The sequence below is a fragment of the Onychostruthus taczanowskii genome, unplaced genomic scaffold (assembly GCF_017590055.1).
Source record: "Onychostruthus taczanowskii isolate IOZ18803 unplaced genomic scaffold, ASM1759005v1 scaffold57, whole genome shotgun sequence".
NCBI classification, from domain to species: domain Eukaryota; kingdom Metazoa; phylum Chordata; class Aves; order Passeriformes; family Passeridae; genus Onychostruthus; species Onychostruthus taczanowskii.
In genome coordinates, this window is record NW_024503346.1 from 968,890 (window position 1) to 988,463 (window position 19,574).

Here is a 19,574-nt window from a genome sequence, read left to right on the forward strand (position 1 = left end):
TGCTGACAGAAATTTTCTGTGCTTTGTTCTTGGAAGTACTCTGTGAAATCCCAGGAGGGCTGTATGAAATACAATTCCACTTAAAATGTGGGAAATCTGGGACAGGAAAGCAACATCACAGCACATCTCACTGTACTGCACGGTGGACCTAAGTGATGGAATTTCTACACCAAAACAAACAAAGAAGAAAAAAAAAAGCCTCCCAAAAAAGCTCCCCCAGCTGCTCAGAGATCAGGAAACCCAACCTGTCTTTCAACTTCACAGAAACGGAACGTGCCATGAATAGCTTGATCAGGTCTGAATCACAGGTTGTCCAGAACTTGTGACTAAAATAGCTCTATAAGCTAACCTTCCAACAGGCACAGAGAGCCTGCCTCGCTCCCCACCTTTATCTGAGATCAAACTGTTTATCACATTCCTTCCTCATACGTCAGCTCCTTGTGATGAAAGCCAGCCAGTGATTAATACATTTTATTAGGTTGGTTCCAGTGACTTGAAATGAATTTGCCCTGACTCCTCAGGCTCGCTCCCACACCCACTGCCTGGCACTCCAGCCATGCTAGGAATGCACAATAGAAAACAAATTATCTTAGGCGATACCTCATAAATCTATAGCAGTAAAATTAACTGCACAACGGCTCCAAGCAGAAATCAGCTCCAGGAGGTTTTTCCTCCCTTTCTCCAGGAGAAAAGAGCCAACCCAACAGCTTTAAAGCCCCAGAGAAATCACTGTTCCCTTGTCTCTTGCACTCTTCTCCGTGCTCAGCTCATTAAATAGAGCTGTAGAAAACAGATATGGAAAGCAGTCCAAACTCTTTTCAATGTTATAATTACAAAGTGACAGAATAAGAGGTTTTATCCTGGTCTTGCTCTCATAGCTGTAATCTGCCTTCTACTGCACCATGATCACAGACTCTATCTGAATTTACAGGCTGAATTCTCCACGCATCCTTCTGCAGTGTAAAACCAACACATGCTGGATAAAGGACGAGAAGACTTGAATCAGCCTAGACACCGTCTGGCAGCAAACTATACTTAACTATTAACAATATCCTCTGTGCTAATTACAGCTTGTCTTGGCTCGAGTGAGAGCTGCAATTCCTTTGCCTTTGGCGTGATGGGAGGAAGATCAACTGCACAAAAATCAGCACCGACTTAGAAGTGATTCAGCACTGGATGCTTTTTATTTAATTACCGATTACCAAGTGAGCCTTGAGAATGACTAGACACCCACGGCGTGCCTCAGTTGCAAGGCATTGTTTGAGCTCCCATCACCGCCATCCACACAAGATCTGCACGATGAAACCTCACTCTGTGCTCTGTTCTACCAGTTCATAGATAATGGACAGACCTGTAATTCAAAGGTCTGTTGATATAATGAGATTAATGTACATGCATTCTTCTTGCCCGTACGCATGTGAGAAGTCTTTTTTTTTTCAGACTTTACAATCTGTGGGTTTTGTACTTTTGTCAGGGTAGCTTAACTGGCCTTTAAATGAAATTGATCTGTCTCAGAATTAATACTGTTCCTCTTGCCCAGACACATGTGAGAAGTCTTTTTTTTTCAGACTTTACAATCTGTGGGTTTTGTACTTTTGTCAGGGTAGCTTAACTGGCCTTTAAATGAAATTGATCTGTCTCAGAATTAATACAATAAGGAAGGTTAGCTCTGACGTTACCACATCCTGCAGTCTTATTTGTGACTAAAATGAAAACAAGCTCCACGAACACCTTTACAGGTGGCCACATCCCGAGAGGGAGACTTCACACTTTCAGCCTGACCAAGATTTATTTATGCAACCTGCAAACATCAACACTGGTGTGATTTGTGTGTTACATTCGGGGGACCCCGAGACCCCTGAATCAGAATCGCTGGGCCGGAAGGGATCTTTCTCCGGAGATCATTCAGTCCATCCCCAAGGTCGATGCCTGAGGGGGCAGAGCCCTCAGGGGCTCCGGGGCTGTGAGGGCGCAGGGCCGCGGGATGGCGGCTCCTGAGGGCTGTGGGAGGGTTAGGGCTCGGGGTCGGGCTGGCTCCTCAGGACTGCGGGAGGGTTAGGGCTGGCTCCTGAGGGCTGTGGGATTATCAGGGTTAGGGCTGGCTCCTCAGGACTGCGGGAGGGTTAGGGCTCGGGCTGGCTCCTCAGGACTGTGGGATTATCAGGGTTAGGGCTGGCTCCTCAGAGCTGTGGAAGGGTTAGGGCTGGCTCCTGAGGGCTGTGGGATTATTAGGGTTCGGGCTGGCTCCTCAGGACTGCGGGAGGGTTCGGGCTGGCTCCTCAGGGCTGTGGGATTATCAGGGTTCGGGCTGGCTCCTCAGGGCTGTGGGATTATTAGGGTTCGGGCTGGCTCCTCAGGGCTGTGGAGGACCCGGAGCACGGCATGGAGGCTCCTGAGGGCTGTGCGAGGATGCGGAATCGCGGGATGGCGGCTCCCCGGGGCGGGAGGTGCCTGAGGAGGCAGCGGGAGCCGAGCCGCGCTCCAGCCCCGGCTGCGGCACAACGGCTGCGGAGGCACGGCCGGCACCTGCTGCAGGGACGGCAGCACAGAGCTCCGCACCGCTCCCGCACCGCCGCCTCCATCTTGCGCTGCGGCGGCAGGTGCGCGACCCCGCCCCTGCGCGGCCCCGCGGAGGCGGCGCAGGCGCGGCGAGGGCCCCGCCCCGGTCCCCGGCAGGTGCCCGCCCCGGCCCGGCCGCGCTGAGGGCGGAGGCGGCGGAGCGGCCGCGGGTGCCGGGGCTTTTGGCTGGGCCGCGCCGCTGCCCGTCCCGCAGCGCTCCGGCGGAGAGAGCAGCGAGAGCAGCGGACGCCGCGACCGCGCGAGGCATGAACCGGGCTCAGCGCGGGGCCGCGGGCAGCCGCGGCCTGGGCACCATGGAGGTGAAGAGCAAGGTGGGAGCTGCCGCCGCCTGAGGGCCGCGGGCGCGGGGGAAGGACCGGGCCGGCCCTGCGGGGCCGTCGGGCAGCGGTGTCGCTGCGGGGACAGGGACGGGCACGGCTGCTGACTCACCTGCCCGAGGGGCCGCCGGGGCACGGCCCCGCCGGGGCCTGAGCGCTCCGCAGGCCGCCGGGCCCCGGCGCTGCCTCGCCACCTGTCCCGCTGCCCCCGGGGCCGCGGCTGCCGGAGGTGGTGGGGTCGCTTGCTCGGTGCTCTGTTTGCAGGGCGAAAATATAAATGGTTTTGAAGTGGTTTAAAAAAAACAGGTAAGTGGAGTTGACCCCTGAGTTTCTGGACAGACTAAAAGGCGTACAGGCAAATATGTGCTGTGGGGAAAGTGTGGGATCGCTGGGCCAAAAGAGGTGTTTGGAGACATGCCTGGGGAGTGGACTACATGGTCTCCAGAGGACCCTTCCAACCCGAAAAGTTCTGTGATAATTCTCAAGCGTCAAGACCCTCTCTTTGTCCGAATTGCAGTGAGTGTGTTTGTTAGTGACTGTTTCTGTAGTTACCTGTTTTCCCCAATGATTATGTCTTTCTGTAGCTTTTTGGGCGGTACAGCGTAGGCTCACAGTGGAGGTAGAGGTGAGCCCTGGCTAGCTTATCCGAAAGTGGAGTTTGCCTTCTCTTAGAGGCCCCGAGAGACTTTTACCCTGGCAGTGTTGCAGGAGTGTGTACCTGTGTGTTCCCGCAGACATCACCCGTGCCAGGTACTCACAGCTTTGCCCAGCTCTGTAAATTCTCCCATGCGTCACGCCTCTTCTATTTTTAATTTTTTTTAGTGGTTAGGGAAAGTTTTTCTGCTAAAACTTAGATATTCTGAGAGAAATTATATTTTTTTTTTGTTCTGCTTTCTGTTTGTAATAATTTCCAATTGTAAAACTGCTGGATGTACAGTATGAGATGGAGTGTTACTGTTCATTAAAGAAATGTTGAGTTAAAGTCCCTTTTCCCTTGCCTAGTTAGATTGTAAGTGCATCCACGTGGGAATGTGTTTTCCATTGGTGGACACACGGATCTCTTGGGCTGTTATTTAAAGTGGGGAGCAGCCTGTGTTTTATTTAAAGTGGGGAGCAGCCTGTGTTCTGTCCCCTCCTCTCCTGCCAGTGAGGTGTTGCAGCAGCAGTGCAGGTGAAGCAGTCAGGACTTGAGCTGTGTGGATGTTTCAGGATAATGCATCAAGTGCTGGAACTTCTGGAGAATGTGCCGTTGGTTGAGGGCTATTTCTTTGAAGTGTTCATTTTTCATGTGGCCTAAACCAGCAAGCACAGGAGTATCTGGTAGTTGTTATTTCAAATACCAGTTAAGTTAGTGCTGTGATGGTGAAGTCTTTTATTTATGCTCTTACGAGGTTGAGAATGATCAGTATGATGTGCTAACAAACCCCAAATCGCTTGTTTCCTCAGCCCAGAACTCTAGGTTTACTGTTTTCCCCGCTGTGTGTTTTCCTTGATTTAAAATCTCTCTAGGGAATCAGCTGTGTGATGTGTTCCTGGTGTTTGTACAGAGAAGTGTAGCCCTAATGAATAGGGATTGTCCCTCAAGTGCATATTATGGAGCAGGATTCAAGGCATTCCTAGAACTACTTGTTGCTAATGCATTATTTAACAGCACCTCAATTTAATATCGCAGAGGAGTCATCTTCCTTCTATGAAAATGAGCAATTCTGAAGAGAAAGAAGAAATGCCTGTGTGGGAGGTGGAGGGAGCCATTCCTGTGGAGTGGCCTGGGCTTTGAAGGCTGCTCTGTGATGTGCAGCTCTTTATTTAGATATTCCAAATCAATAATTGTGCCTCAGCTGACAGGGCTGGGCCAGCACAGCCCAACTGTGGTTGCAGTTACATGAGCACAATCTTTTTGTTAGTTTAGTTTATTCAGTTTGGGTAACTGCTCTGAGCTTGCCCTGGCGATTCCCCACTTGAATCCCAGTCAGCCCATTTTCTTGTCATGGAAAATAAAGCTTTATAGCCCAGACTAGAGTTCCTACTGATGGTATAGAAACCCCAAAATAAGCCTCTAGTTCTCTATATATTAAAATTCATGTTTTCCCCCTTTCTCAAAACTTGGGATAATATTTTTCTCTCAGTAAAATCTTAATAACTGGTAAGCCAGAGAAGGTCACTGCAGCTCCTGTTCTGCCAGTGATGGAGACTTGCATGGAGCAGCTCTGTGCTGTGTTTGAGAGGGCTTAAAAAGGTGACCCATAAATGAGTGTTCAGTGAGCATCCCCCGGGAGCCTTCCTGGTGTGCTGCCGTGGCTCCCCTGCCTTCTCCCGGGGGAGTTCCAGAGGGGCAGTGAAGAGCTCAGGTGGCAAGGAGCCTTCTCTGCTTCAGTTACCCCTCCAGTGTCTCACCTCCTCTAGGACATCGAGTGCAGGCCTGTTCCATGGGGTGGAGGGCAGCATCTGATGGAAAATGCAGACATTTCAGGGATTCCAATAAGGGAATTGCACACTTGGACTTGTCTTTTACCTGCTTTCTAGTAGTATTGAGCAAACTGTGTTAGGCAACACGAGTGGGTTATGAGTATTTTGGTATTTGCACCAAATATGTATAAAATAACATGGGAAAAAACAAAAATCACAGGTTTGAAAATCTGGCCCTTTGCTTGCTGTGGTAAGATTCAACATTTATTCCAGCCTGAGGGTGAGGTTGTTGTCTTTTTAAAACTTTTATTACTGAATTATGTTTAAACTGTGTAATCCTTGAAAGCCAAACAGTTCCTGCGGGCTCACTCCTCCCGCAGCTGAGGAAGGAGCTGAGACAGGACGAAGTCCTGCGCTGATGTCACGATTAAGCTGTGCTGCCTCTGACGTGATGGGAGTTCCTCCTGTGGGCTGGGCTTTTGTTTGTAAGCAGCTACGAATCATCCCTTCTGCCTCGTTAGTCAATGTTAGGCTAATTGCAGGTTTTTTAGGGCAGGAATGTTCCCAGATAATGCCTTCATTTGAAGCTTTTGGAGGAAGGTGGGGTGTGGAAGGTGTAGCTTGGTTTGGGTTAGCATGATGTTAATGTGCTAACAACGAGGTCCTTGTCTCCCGATTTTCAGTGCTTTGTTTGTATGTGAGCGCTCCAAGGCTTTTATTCTCCAAAAGATTGTAATCAGGTGTGAGGAAAAGTGCACCTCCACATCTGCTGTGTGTAACATACACCCAAGTGTGTGATACTGGGGCTCAAACTGCACTCGGAGCGTTTTGTTCCACGTGTGCTTCTGCTCGCTTAAAACTAAACTCGCTAAAGAAATTATTTAAAGTCTTTATTTTCACTGTAGGTCAGCAGTAAAAATTCACACGAAAAAGCAGCCAACGGAGGTTTATTGAATTATTTATTTTTTATCCTTTTAATGTGTATATAATCTGTTCTGGTTTTTGTAACCTGGTGCTGCTATCTCTGAATTCCTTTTGACATCTCTGGTATGTTGTGTATGATTATCCTTTTAATTTGTATGTAATCCGTTCTGGTTTTTGTAACCTTGGCTGCTGCTATCTCTGAATTCCTTTTGACATCTCTGGTATGTTGTGTATGTGCCTGATAAGGAGGATTTGGAGTAATTTTTATCCAATATTCTGTTTGCTTTGGGTCCCGCCCTTATTAGGCAGAAGACCAACATTTTACTAGCTATGTGTGGTAAAAAACCACTGTTTGTCTAGTCTGCATTAAATGCTCATCCTTTTCTTGGCACACAGTTGAGTCTCTGCCTGCCCCCACTATCATTGCCTTAATAAGCAACGTGTTTTAATAAGTGTTGGCTTTAGAGATGATTTAGGAGACTGAGCTTGAGTGGATTTGTGAGCTGGGCTTTTTGTTGAATGATTATGTTGACTACAAGCAAATCCTACCCCTGAAAGTAGTGTCAGTGACTAATTTTTTTTTTTCCATATTTTCTGAACCTTGCCAGATTTGGAAAATCCAGGTTCTATACCCTGGCTAGAGCCCTGAGTTAAAAGCCTGTTGCAATCAAGATTTGAGCCTTGCTCGTGCAGGCGAATCTTCTGCCCTTCAAGGCAGTGGCTGGTTGCTCTGCTCTGTCCAGGTAGGAGCAGAGTGCAGCTGGGATCAGCTCCCCAGAGCCGGGCTGCACGGGGCTTGTACTGAAAAGGACCAGCAGTTCTTTGTGGTCTTCACAGCCAAGGGGCCTTTTCACTTCCTGCCCAAACAGCTGGGGGTGTGAAGGCTGCTCAGCCTTGCGTGGGTGACCCACGGTTGTGTAACCATCTCTGCACGCTGTTCTCAAGGGCACCGGTAGTTCTCAGAAGCAAATTCCAGGTAGGCACATACCACAGGATGTTAATCACAGTCCTGCTTCGAGCGCCACAGCAGCGCTGCCTCTGCTCTGTCCCTTGGCCAGCGCGGTTGCTTCATGAGCCTGTGAGAATCTGCAGCAATCCCTGCACTGCTTTGTCACCTCAGTGCTCAGTTAAATGGAGCAACGGAACAGCCTTGGCTGCTCGAAGGTACACCAGGTTTCACCAGCTACAGAACTAGTTACAATTTGGGGAAAAAACCAGCTGTTTTCACGGGCTGTTTTATACCGTGTCAGAATTGTTTGTTGTAGTTTTTAAAGGTACACCTGGTTTCACCAGCTACAGAACTGGTTATAATTTGGGAAAAAAAACCAGCTGTTTTCACGGGCTGTTTTATACCGTGTCAGAATTGTTTGTTGTAGTTTTTAGTGCGCTTTTTAATTCCCTAATGTTTCTGGTTTAACATAAAATAATTGCTGCTTCCATATTAATGATGTAAGATGTATTTTGTTGTAGTTTGGGGCAGAATTTCGACGATTTTCTCTGGAGAGATCCAAACCTGGAAAGTTTGAGGAGTTTTATGGATTACTGCAGCACGTGCACAAGATCCCAAACGTTGATGTTCTGGTGGGGTACACGGACATTCACGGAGACCTGCTGCCTATCAATAATGATGACAATTATCACAAAGCAGTTTCCACAGCCAATCCTCTCCTCAGGATTTTCATTCAGAGGAAAGGTAAGAGCCCTTGAAGAATGTGAATAATAATCTGTTTATCCAGTTACAGTGTGATGTATGGAGGAAAAAACCCTTCAGTCCTATTTCTTCATGTCAAATTCCAAAATAATTACGGGTCGTGAAAGGTATTCATGGCTTGTTTCTCTTGCAAGGGCTTCCTCAGGCAACCTATTTATACTTTGTGATGTTTTGCTTATATTTAGTTGAGTTAAAGTCAAGTTAAATCTCTAGCAAATGCTTCTTTCTGGTTTTATGTAAGCAAATAAAAATAAACTTTTAACCTCTCATCTTTTCTGCTCTGTATGTTGAACACTTTTCACTTAAAATTCCAATCTTGATCAGACAAGGAGAAACCATTACAAGATGGAAAGTAATATTAAAAATGTTATTACATCAAATATTAAGTGCAATATTAAAGTATAAATTCAAAACTAACTTCATAATATGCTACTCTTATCACACTTTCCTAATAAAACATTTTGAAGTTTTCAGTTGACAAGATTGTATCAGTTAGCAAACCTCAGGAGTGAGGGCTGCTTGCTTTGATGGTTTGCTTTTAAAAGTAGTGTGTCTGCTCTGGTTGTGTGTTCCTACTGTCTGCTTTTGTTCATGAAGGGAAAAAAAATCCAATTAGAAGTTTGTATTTGTTCTTGTGGTGTTGTTCCTGGTTGTTGCTAAGACAGGCATCTTTTCCTTGGAAGATGCTTGGGCATCAGAACCCTTTGTGAACTCCCACTCCAAAAAGTGAACAGCTCCACAAGAGCCTGACACAAACCCAATATTCATAACCAGTGTGGCTGCTTGGCAGCTGCTGAGTGCTGGCAAAATGTTTGTTTTGTTTGTGTGGATAGTATGGACTGGTAAGGCCTGTGTTCTCAGTGCTGAAATGCCAAAGGCATGGAGCATTTGCTTCAGCAGAACCTGCAGGGACACAAGGCCTGTGATTCCATCTAATCCCCTACAGTAGCCATATGACAGGAAGGGATAAGCCACTTTGTCAGACTGGGATTATTGAGTTTATATTTTAACACCATATGGTTTTAGATTGTTCCTACTGTGACAGGTCTAACGTTGCATTTGTAATGCTTCTTTAGTTTCCTACAGTCATTTACCTTGATTTGATCCAGGTGCATTATTTGCTACTGCTCTGGTGCCAGGAGTTGATACAATGCACAAAGGTAGAAGATGACGAATCCATTTTAGTTCATCAGAAGGAGAATTGATGAGCAGGAAAAGCTGTGTAGGAGGTACCCAGGTGTCACTGCCTTCCCTTGGACACAAGAGCCTTCTGCTTGTGGAGTTTCAGGGAATAAAGAGCCCAGGCTGGCACCACAGTCCCCCTGCACTTTGCTGGCCATTAGTTGTGATCACACTGATCACATCTGTTGATGAAATAGAGGCTTTGCCTCCTCTGACATCTTTGCATATAGGGTAGGTGTTTGTTTGATGGAAAATACAGAAAGAACTATTCTGTATTTTATTGGTGATGCTTTGCCTCTAGCCAAGGCTGGATGGGTGGAGTTAGGGATGGTTCATATTTTGTGCAGTGTGATTTAACTGTCCTTAATTTTCAGATTGCAGCAACCTTACTGGCTCTGCCTCTGGAATGGAAAAGAAATGTCTTAGCAAATACCTGCTTTGATCTGGGCTGCTTTGGAACTATAATAAGTGACACAAGTTACTTTTCCACCTGCAAGGGTACTTGTGGCTTTCATGCATTCTCTTAAATCAGCTGAAAAGTTTTTGTGGGTTTTGTAATGGAACTTTGACTTCTTTTGTATTTCCAGCAGCAGCAGTTGGGAATTTAAGATATTTGAAAAAAAGCCACTGTGGGGAAGAGAGAAAGTGTTTTGATTCCTTATAATGTATGAAATTTTTATCATACTGTCTTAACTATTTAGAAACTACATGCAATTTGTGCATAGCTAACTTGAGGTATGAGCAGACTGCAGTGAAATCTAATGTAATGTAACTTCTTAGTATGTTGCATGCAAGGAACACCTCGAGGGGTTGAAATGGGAGCTGCAAGATGGTTTTGCTTCTGTTAATAAGCAGTGGTTGTGATAATGGGACTCCAGAACTTGGGAAATGTTATGGCAGAGTAAGAACTCTCTTCTCTCCTGTTTGATTTTGACTCTTCATTTCTGAAAGCTCTGTTTGTCCTGAACATTTATGTGGCTTGGTTGATGTGGTAAAAAGCCTAGAGGTCCTGTAATTAAATCACAAATTATTCCTCTTGGGTTCCTCTAATTGTATTTCACAAAATTCCTTTAAAATACTTTATAAACTGCTCCAGTGCTAAAATCTAAACTGGGGCTTGATGTTGCACAAGTCAGGGTTGGCTGTCAGCTTGCAGAAAACATTCCTTGCTGGAATTTCATTCTGCAGTTTAACAGATTAACAGGTACTGTTGACATCTGGTATTTAAAGGTTAAACTGATGTATTGTGATTAAATCCAGATGTATGGGAGTCACTCTGTCTGTGAGAAAAACCTTTCTGAAGAGAAAATGGAGGGGAACAGTCTGCACAGGCTGAAGGGAGCTTGATGTGGGGAACTTTGCATTGTAAATACGAGAACAGCAGAGATAACAGAAGATACATTTCATTATAATACCCTTAGCAGTCCCTTGAAGGATTCTAAATTAGAATATCCAACTCCTGCAAGTTCTGCATGGATGTGGCTGTATTTAGTGAGAAGTGGATTCTTTGGTTAATCCACTTGTGCCTCTTGAGAGACACTTTGTCACTGAGAAGCTTTACTTTGCTGAGAGGTAAGAGCAATTGGCTTTTTAAACAGCTCTTTGTAGACTAGTCTGGCTATTCTGAGGCCTCTTCCTAAAGCACAGGTTGGTTTCCTAAAACCATATTTTGTTATGTTTTTGTGAGTAAATTAGAGATTTCTTGGGTCATATTTAAAAAATGCTAAATTGCATCTCTGTTCAAACACTAACTACTTAGGGCCTTTGAAAATTTAATTCTCAACGGGTAACTCTACATTGATTTACAAATGGGTCAGGAAAATATTTCAAAAATCTGTCTTCAATAACATTAAATTGAAACCAGATTTGGCATTTGAGGGCTTTTGTTTTCAATTTCATGTAATAAGTCTGTACAGATTGGTGCCACCTTGAGCTTGAAACTGCTGGGGGGAGAAATCCTTCCTGCACCGTGTGGACGTTCTCCTTCACACTATCTGTAGTTAACACCTTGTCCTTTGGCTTTAGGCCAAAATATTTTTGCCGGGGCTTTAAACTGATTAGTGAGGTGCCAGAACAAAGATGCCTTTGTACTTGAGAGTATTGCTTTAGAAAACTTGTTTAGCGGTGGAAGAGAGGTAACCCAGAGTGTGCTGTTCTGCTGAGATTTGGGGAGATGAGTTTATCAACCTTCCACTGTTTTTTTCCTCACAAATTCTCTAACCTTAACTGTCTATCTTAAGGTTCATGCTAGTTCTGAATTATTTAACTATTAAGAGCAGATATAATGAAAAAAACTTTCCCTCTGGTTTTTCAGGGTTTCGTAATGTTTTGACATCTGGCTTGCAATTTTGGGATGCTTTTATTTCAGCCATGTGTCCTGTAACTTAAGAGAGTTACTAAAAACAAAACCACCAGGTCAATTTAAGATTTCTTATTTGTCTTCTGAAAGAAACTTTTAAAGTTCCTTTCTTTTCCAAGAAATGTTTTTCTGCTCTTAGTTTTTGTTTAAAAAGTCCTTTGGAATCTGTTATTTGCATACAGACATTTACATAATATTTATTTCAAAGCCAGTCCTGTTGCAGCTGATCTTCGTGTTTCTCTGCTAACTGGAAAAATTTGATTTGGACAGAAGCTGCCAGCTGGTAGCTGTGGAAGGCAGGCTGGGATCTGGTTGTCTTTGATCATTTACAGGACATGATAGAGCTCCTGGGATGTAATAAATGTGTTTGTGTATCCACTTTGTGCCAGACTTCCTGCAGGGTGTGTGTCCTGCCATGAAGGTGAAGAAGCCTCACAGCCACTGTGGCAAGCTGGGATCTTTGAATGCTTTACATGTTTGATATGACAGAATAGGTAAAATACCACAGAGTCTGATTCTCTGAATTGAAGGAGAAAACCCCAGCAGTTGAACACATTTTGATGTTGTAATGCACATGGGAGAGCACTCGTGACAGAATCAGTCCTGACAAAGCTTTGCTGTCCTGTTTTCTGTGTCTTTTTCTAAACCAGCTGTTCTAAGAGCAGCAGGAGCAGAGTGCTTGAGTGGCACCGGTGTCCTGGGGCTGTCATCAGCAACTTGCACTTCAGCAGGAATGAGTGCAAGTGTTACCTTGTATTTAAAGTGAGACCTGTCTGGGGTCTGATTTCACAGTTGTCCTTCCCAGGTTGTTTTGTAAACAATTGTAGTTCTAAATAAAAAAAGAGAAGTTATTGCACCTCATTGAATTGCAAAAATCCTTTCAATGAAACACCAGATGTCTAACTGGAAACTGGTTGGATGGGTTGTCAGGGGAGATAAGGACAAAACTTCTCTCACTTTTCCTTTGATCATAACTTTTTAGCAAACATGAAAAGAATTGTTCCGTGCTGCCTGGAAAGTCAGTGTGTTGTCAGCAGTGGATGGAGTACAGGGGTTTAACCAGCTGATCTTAGTCAGTCAGACATTCCAAAGGGCCTTCTGCAGAGAAAAGGCTGAGTTTGCACTTCTGTAGGTGTTTCCCTTCAGACTCTGTTCACCTGTTAAAATGCTTTGGTGGGGAGATTGAATTGGTTTTTAATGCACCAGCTCTTCAACACAGCTGACCTAACACTCCTAGACATGGGAAGATTAGATTTTAGGCTGTTTCTAAAGCCTTTGTGCTTGATGTTAAGATCTAGTGTTATATTAATTAAATTTTAAATTACAAAGTAACAGATTGCCACAGAAGTGACTTCAGGCCATAGTAGGGCTGTGTGAATCGCATATCTTCAGAAATAACTCCTGATTGTGTGCATTCAATTGTTGAACAGCTTTAGCTGTAAACATCAGTGCAAAAGATGTTCTGTGTTTAGCAAACAGCTAAGCAAAAGCTTTGCCTTTCTTACGGTGTAATTATTTTTTAAAAACAAAAGAAATAAAAAAGAAATGTAAATGAGGCCATCATCAGGACACATTTTTCTAAAACATGTTGATGCACTATTGTGAACACACAAGCCACGAGCTGACAATAAATCCTGTTGAGGTTTTTTTGTGGACTAATTTAAATCTGTTTCTTTTCTTCTTGTCCTTTATCTTTCAGAGTACCAGGTCCAAGCAGCCAAAGGACTGTTCTTGTTTTCAGCAGCCCTAAAGGCTGGGAAGGGAGGGAGGAGTTGGTGTTACATGCTGCAGTAGTGTTAGCCTGTTGCTCTAGGAATACTTTCTCTGTTCTATTTTGCTTGAAGCATCTGAGGAGTCCAAATGTAACTGGTTCATGTGTGTATATCTCAGCCTCAGAAGCAAGTGCACTCATTGATTTCCTCAGCAGCTGGCAGCTGTCCTGAAATGCCACCAGGGCAGCATTGCCACAGTCAGCCCAGTCCACAGATTGAAATGTATAGCCATTCTTCCACCTCCTTGGCTGTACCAATGGCATCTGAATGGGATAATACAAAGAAATCCCAGCTTCTCTGGGTCCTGGGGTTAGTGCACTCCAGTTCTGCATGATTATTGGGGTTTTCCCCTGTAGGCCAAAGATGTGTGTAGTAAGGATGAGTGTAAATCTGAGGAAGCTCAGGTCTGAATGTATTTAGGTTGATTCTTTTTGGTGAATTATTGCATATTAAAAAGGAAAATGGAACCTTTGGTAAATAAGCATTTCAGAAATCAGTATTGCTTCCACAGAACATGTTTTCTTGTCTCTTACAAGTAGTTGTAGGACTAATATGTTTTCTTTTGGATTTTTTTAAGCTCTAAGCCGTTTGCCTATTCCTGTATCAAGTTGTGGCAGTTACAGCATTGCTTGCATGAACAGTTTTGCTTGAAGTATCTGTGTGCAAGGTCTCTTTGTTTCTGCTCCACAGCCATTTTACCTACATGGCGTGGGGGCAGGGAAGAGTGCAGAATGGAATAAGCTTTCTGGAGTTTGAATCCAGGTCACTTGGCTGGCTCCCAGTAACTAGGCAATAATAGGCATGCTGGCTGCTTTCCCTTTTTCATTCTTTCTTTTCCAATGATCTGAAACCTGAGGAGAGAAAACTAGCAAGTGGAATTACTCTGAATAAAATTAAAATGTTTCTAGGAATGTACTCGCTCTTTCCATTCTACCCTTTCTCAGGCAGCTGTAGCTCTTTGTGTCTGCTGCTGCTAACCGGTTTTCATTTCTTTCCTGCACTCTTTTCTTCGGTAGTAGAAAACCAAAAGTATTCCAAACTTTGTGTTTCATAACATTAAAGCTTTTGTTTCGTGAGTAGAGAGAAATTCTTCTGTGACAGTAAGGCTAACACCTTCTTTTGAGCTGTTTGCCTGTGCTGAGCTGAGGCACGGGAGCAGCGTGGCCTGGCTGTCTGCGGGCTCTAATCCCCGTGTGCTCTGTCTTACAGAAGATGCAGACTACAGTGCCTTCGGGACGGACACCGTGACGAGGAAGAAGAACGTCTTATCCAACGTGCTGCGTCCGGATAACCACAAGAAGAAACCCCACATTGTCATTAGCATGCCCCAGGACTTCAGGCCCGTGTCCTCCATCATAGACGTGGATATTCTGCCCGAGACCCACCGCAGGGTGCGGCTCTACAAGTACGGCACCGACAAACCGCTGGGCTTCTACATCCGCGACGGCTCCAGCGTCAGGGTCACCCCGCACGGGCTGGAGAAGGTGCCGGGCATTTTCATATCCAGGCTGGTCCCCGGGGGGCTGGCTCAGAGCACGGGCCTGCTGGCTGTCAACGATGAGGTGCTGGAGGTGAATGGGATAGAGGTGTCAGGAAAAAGCCTCGATCAAGTTACAGACATGATGATTGCGAACAGCCGCAACCTGATCGTCACGGTCAGACCCGCCAACCAGAGGAACAACGTCGTGAGGAACAGTCGGACTTCGGGCAGCTCCGGCCGGTCCACTGAGTCCAGCCTTCCCAGCAGCACTCCAAACATTCTGGGGAGTCTGCTGCAAGGAGAAGAGGAGAGCGATGAGGAGGACATTATTATCGAAGACAGTGGCGAGCCACAGCAGATCCCAAAAGCTGCGCCTGCCAGCGAAAGCATAGAGTCCTTATCACAAATTGAACTCCTCCACGAGTCCACACAAAATGGATTCCTTCCTTCCAGTGAGATGAACTTGAATCACTCAGCAGGCAGCATTAGCATGGAGTATGAAGTCCCAGAGCCAGGGCGTAAGTCCTTAGAAGAAGATGGAACTATAATAACACTATGAAATGACACTGGTGTGCTTTGTATAAGTAAGGATGCCATACATGTTTTAATTGGGCTTAATATGTAACACATTTTATACCTCTCCATCTACCAAGCACTGCAGTTAGTTTAAAAGGAGGGAAAAAAAAGTAAATTCAAGAAATTTAAAATGACATAAGTTGACTAACTTCATTAATTCTGCACTTCAATGTAAATAATTCACAAAGCTGGACGATAATTGATAAATAGCTGAAATTGAATGAGGAAAATTTAAATTGAAAATGAAGGATAGCTAAGAGATGGCTGTGAGCTTTCTTTTGAAGGTACTTGATTTTTATTATTTTTTTATGCCGTATACTACTGGTTCTATAGAAGTAAACTTCCTGAGGTGTGCAGCTGACTGTGCCATGGGCTGTGGTTTCACATTCCTCTCTGCAGCCCCCTCACTCTTGTCCCACTGCTGCTCCGCTGGCAGAGCTGGGAGAGGGCCAGAGGTGGGCTGGGAAGAGAGGGGGGTGACTGGGCTGGTCCTGGCTGGCACAGGGACAGCAGGGCTCTGGGGGCAGTGGGCTTTGGAGGTCACTGTTCCTTTGTGAGTGAATGTGCAACCACGGGCGTGTTAGTCAGGCACCATTACTGGTTTTAATGGCCAGGCAAGCTTACTTTTAATGACTCTGATTTTGAAATTCAGATGTGAAAGTCTTAACACTAATGCATCAAAGACCTGTTCTCATCCTAGTTTGCAATATTTAAGGATATCATTGGATTTAGTTACTAATCCCAGGAAATTACAAACAAATCAAATGTAAACAATGCTGTGGAAATAGCATAATGTAATCTCTGTTCCACTTGCAGTCCTAGTAGAAACTGTAATGATTTCTACTAGCAAAGGTTTGTTGAAATGAGTCTGGGTTATATACAAGTGACTTTCTTCAAACCTGAACAAGTTAGAACAGTCTTGTTAAATCCCTGGATTAAAAAAAGTTTTAAATCAGAATGAGGCTTTACTACACCTTGCTTGAGCCATGTGATATTAACTTATTCATTCCTAGGATCTGCTCTGTAAATGCAGATTGCTGTGTGCCCCTGGCTGGGTGTTGTGGCTGTTACAGTGTTGCTGTGTGTGAAAACACTGATGACAAATCCTGCAAGGGCAAAGGTGTGTGTGTAACCACGGCACTCACTGGGACAGCTGCAGGGGAGGCTTCTACCAATTGTTTTTATCCTTCCCCTTTTTGTATCTCCTGCTTTACCCCTTCAGCCCTTGCTTCCCAACCTGACCCTCCTCTGGGAACAGAAGTTGTGGTAGGAACTTGAGCTGGGGACTAACAGGATTGGGGAAAAGGATCTCCCCAGGGATGCCATGGCCTCTGTCAGGAGGAGGGGGGTGCTGCCAGTTCTGTCCTGTGCTTCTGTGCTCCCCAGAGCAGCAGTCAGGTGCTTGGGAGTGTGTTCCACCCTCTGGGAAGATGTGATGAGTGGGAAGGGAGACTGACCCCTTTCTTTTTTTCCCCTCAGTCTATTTGAGGAAAATCTACCTCTGCTAACTTTACTAATAGGAGACCAACTCAACTGTAAGTTTAATGGTAAAAGTCGTCACAGACTGTCGGAGCCTAAACCTGTGTTTGTTTCAGGTTTTTGTGATGATGCAGACATTGCTGCAGAAACAAATCCCTGCTGTTTGATGTTACAAAGTGCACATTGGAAATTAGTATCTGGTGAGCAGTAGTTTTCTCAAACCTCCAAGGCCTTTGGAGTCCAAGGTGCCAGGAGAGGCATTCATCTCCCTTAGGATTTATGGAGAATAGGCACAGCAGGCAGTGGTACTCTGCAAATACAGGTGAGGGGCTTTTTTTGTTACACTTATTTATGGTTTCTCTGTGTGTGTGTGGAGAGCCCTGGAATCTTTTACAAGAGCAAGGTCTTTCAAGTGTTTCACTTGTTTTGCTAATAATTATTGAAAATGAAGTAACTGTTTCCCCTCAGTGTGAAATGAGAAAAAGAAATGTTCATTCTGCAACATGGAGACTTTACCTGTGCATGTTTTCTCTCAGTGCTGCTCTACACTTCCTTTCTTTATGGAAGATTGTTTACTTTGAAAATATCTTTATATTCCTTTGTCACAAGGCTTTCCTTCCTGTATGAAATCACCAGTGGAGGGTGAGACTCATTATTCTGCTAGTTTGCACTTCTGTGCCTTTGGTTTACTTGAATGTATTGTGAATAATCAAAGGAATAAAGGCACTTGGATGGGAAGAGAAGAGAGGTCCAGAGAAGGAACTGGTAGTGCACTTGGTGCAGGTGTAACGTTCTCATTCCATGCAGATCCCCTCTGGGGCTGATGTGGCCCGTGAGGATTTCACAGCTCAGATCACAGCTGGGAGCTTGGAGTTGCCTGGGGGGGCTGAGTGTGGCCAGGAACTGGGCAGGTGCCAGCCCCGAGGCTGCTGTGCTGCCAGGCCTGTGTGTGGGTAGTTGGAATAATATTTATGCCAGTATTAAGGACTTGTAGAAATTTAACTGAGGTCCTGCTCTAAACTGCATGAGACTTCATCTCCTAGGACCTCTCCTGCAAACTGAGTAATCTAAACCTGAGATAATGGTATTTTTGACATAGATCATGTTCTGTTTCACAGAAATTTGGTGACATGTAGTAAAACTAAGCATTTGGGACTTGATAAAAACTTAAAATAATAAAACTGAAGAATATGTATTTACAGGTACAATGACAGACTGCACAGCATGTAATTGCTTACTGCTGCAGTTACCATAAACTTTCTAAAGTTCTTCCATATCTTACTAATAAATACACTGCTAATTACAAAAGATTTTTAAATTGCTACTTAGGGATGATCAATGGTTGATTATGAGTGGCTAAATTTAATTTTATATATAAATGATACTGGGGTTCAGTATAAGGTTTTTTAAAATATGCTGATATTGTTAGCCTTTCATTCACTACCTCCTAAATTTTTAACATCTATACTGTTTTCTCCCTGGAAGACAATACTTTAAGGCTTGACTGTTTTATATAGATTTTATCTATAGCTAAAAAAAGGAGAAAAAAAAAAATCCAGCAGTGATAGTGAGGATGCTGCGCATGATCGACAATGTTACGCTGCTATTGATGTAATCTGTGTGTTAAGTATCCTGTGTGTGTGAATTGTATTTTCAATCCAGATTTTAGAAATTAATTTATGAAATACCCAAATTATTTCAGAATGGAATGAAAAACTAAAATTCCTTTGACTAGTGTTACATGTTGTGTACATGCACAGAGGGGGACAAGTGATTCCTCCCTGGTGGCTGGGAGATCCAAGTGCACCTTAATAGGAAGAACAAATTCTTAGTAGAATTAAGATGCATTTATTTTAAAGTTCTGCTGTGGTACTGGAGAAGTCAAGCCTAACTGTGAATCATATGTTTTTTTCCACACCTGAATTAAATTTAGGACAATGTTCTCACAAGCTGTCTTTAACATGTGTATTTTTGTGAATATTATGTATTTTCTAATTAAATTTTACTTGCAATGTGATTTTTACATGAATGAATTTGTTTAAAATGTCAAATATCAGTATTTTTCTTACAACTTTAATGTATAATGTACATTGGTATCTCACCGAATGAAGACTGATTTTACAAAAATCAAGCTAGATGTAGTTGTATATTAGTCTTATATTTTTACAGACCAAAATAATAAATGGATATAGAAATGAATTTTTTTTTCTCAATTACTTTGTCAGATAAATCAAAATGAGGAAGAATGTATCCTTTTTCTCAGGTGTGACAACAGCTGGGCTTACTATTTCTCTCCTGGCCAGCACAGCAGGCAGTGTTTTCTGGCAGTGTTCTCCATGTGCCCTGTCCCTCCTCTGGAGCAGGGCTGTGTCCCTGGCGGTGTTCTCCATGTGCCCTGTCCCTCCTCTGGAGCAGGGCTGTGTCCCTGGCGGTGTTCTCCATGTGCCCTGTCCCTCCTCTGGAGCAGGGCTGTGTCCCTGGCGGTGTTCTCCATGTGCCCTGTCCCTCCTCTGGAGCAGGGCTGTGTCCCTGGCGGTGTTCTCCATGTGCCCTGTCCCTCCTCTGGAGCAGGGCTGTGTCCCTGGCGGTGTTCTCCATGTGCCCTGTCCCTCCTCTGGAGCAGGGCTGTGTCCCTGGCGGTGTTCTCCATGTGCCCTGTCCCTCCTCTGGAGCAGGGCTGTGTCCCTGGCGGTGTTCTCCATGTGCCCTGTCCCTCCTCTGGAGCAGGGCTGTGTCCCTGGCGGTGTTCTCCATGTGCCCTGTCCCTCCTCTGGAGCAGGGCTGTGTC

The 19,574-nt window shown here is 44.7% G+C and overlaps 1 protein-coding gene across 3 annotated transcripts; it reads left to right on the plus strand.

Annotated features, from left to right (window-relative positions):
- Positions 1–2,718: 2,718 nt before the first annotated feature.
- Positions 2,719–18,982, plus strand: PARD6B (par-6 family cell polarity regulator beta). Of its 3 annotated transcripts, none has more exons than XM_041417903.1 (4): positions 2,719–2,891; positions 7,698–7,920; positions 14,461–15,249; positions 16,903–18,982. In XM_041417903.1, exons 1-4 carry the CDS (start codon positions 2,826–2,828, stop codon positions 16,995–16,997), a joined length of 1,173 nt encoding a protein of 390 aa, XP_041273837.1. In that variant the 5' UTR covers positions 2,719–2,825; the 3' UTR covers positions 16,998–18,982. The 3 variants fall into 3 exon arrangements, with proteins under 3 accessions (XP_041273837.1, XP_041273838.1, XP_041273840.1); XM_041417904.1 differs by having other exon boundaries at positions 2,719–2,879; XM_041417906.1 differs by lacking the exon at positions 16,903–18,982 and having other exon boundaries at positions 14,461–16,262.
- The last annotated feature ends 592 nt before the right edge of the window (positions 18,983–19,574 follow it).

Excerpts from the sequence above, each read along its gene's own strand:
- PARD6B (XM_041417903.1), top strand. The coding sequence starts at position 2,826 with ATGAACCGGGCTCAGCGCGGGGCCGCGGGCAGCCGCGGCCTGGGCACC. Across the intron at positions 7,921-14,460 it reads GATTTTCATTCAGAGGAAAG|AAGATGCAGACTACAGTGCC; the intron begins GTAAGAGCCCTT and ends TCTGTCTTACAG. Across the intron at positions 15,250-16,902 it reads TGAAGTCCCAGAGCCAGGGC|GTTTTTGTGATGATGCAGAC; the intron begins GTAAGTCCTTAG and ends TGTTTGTTTCAG.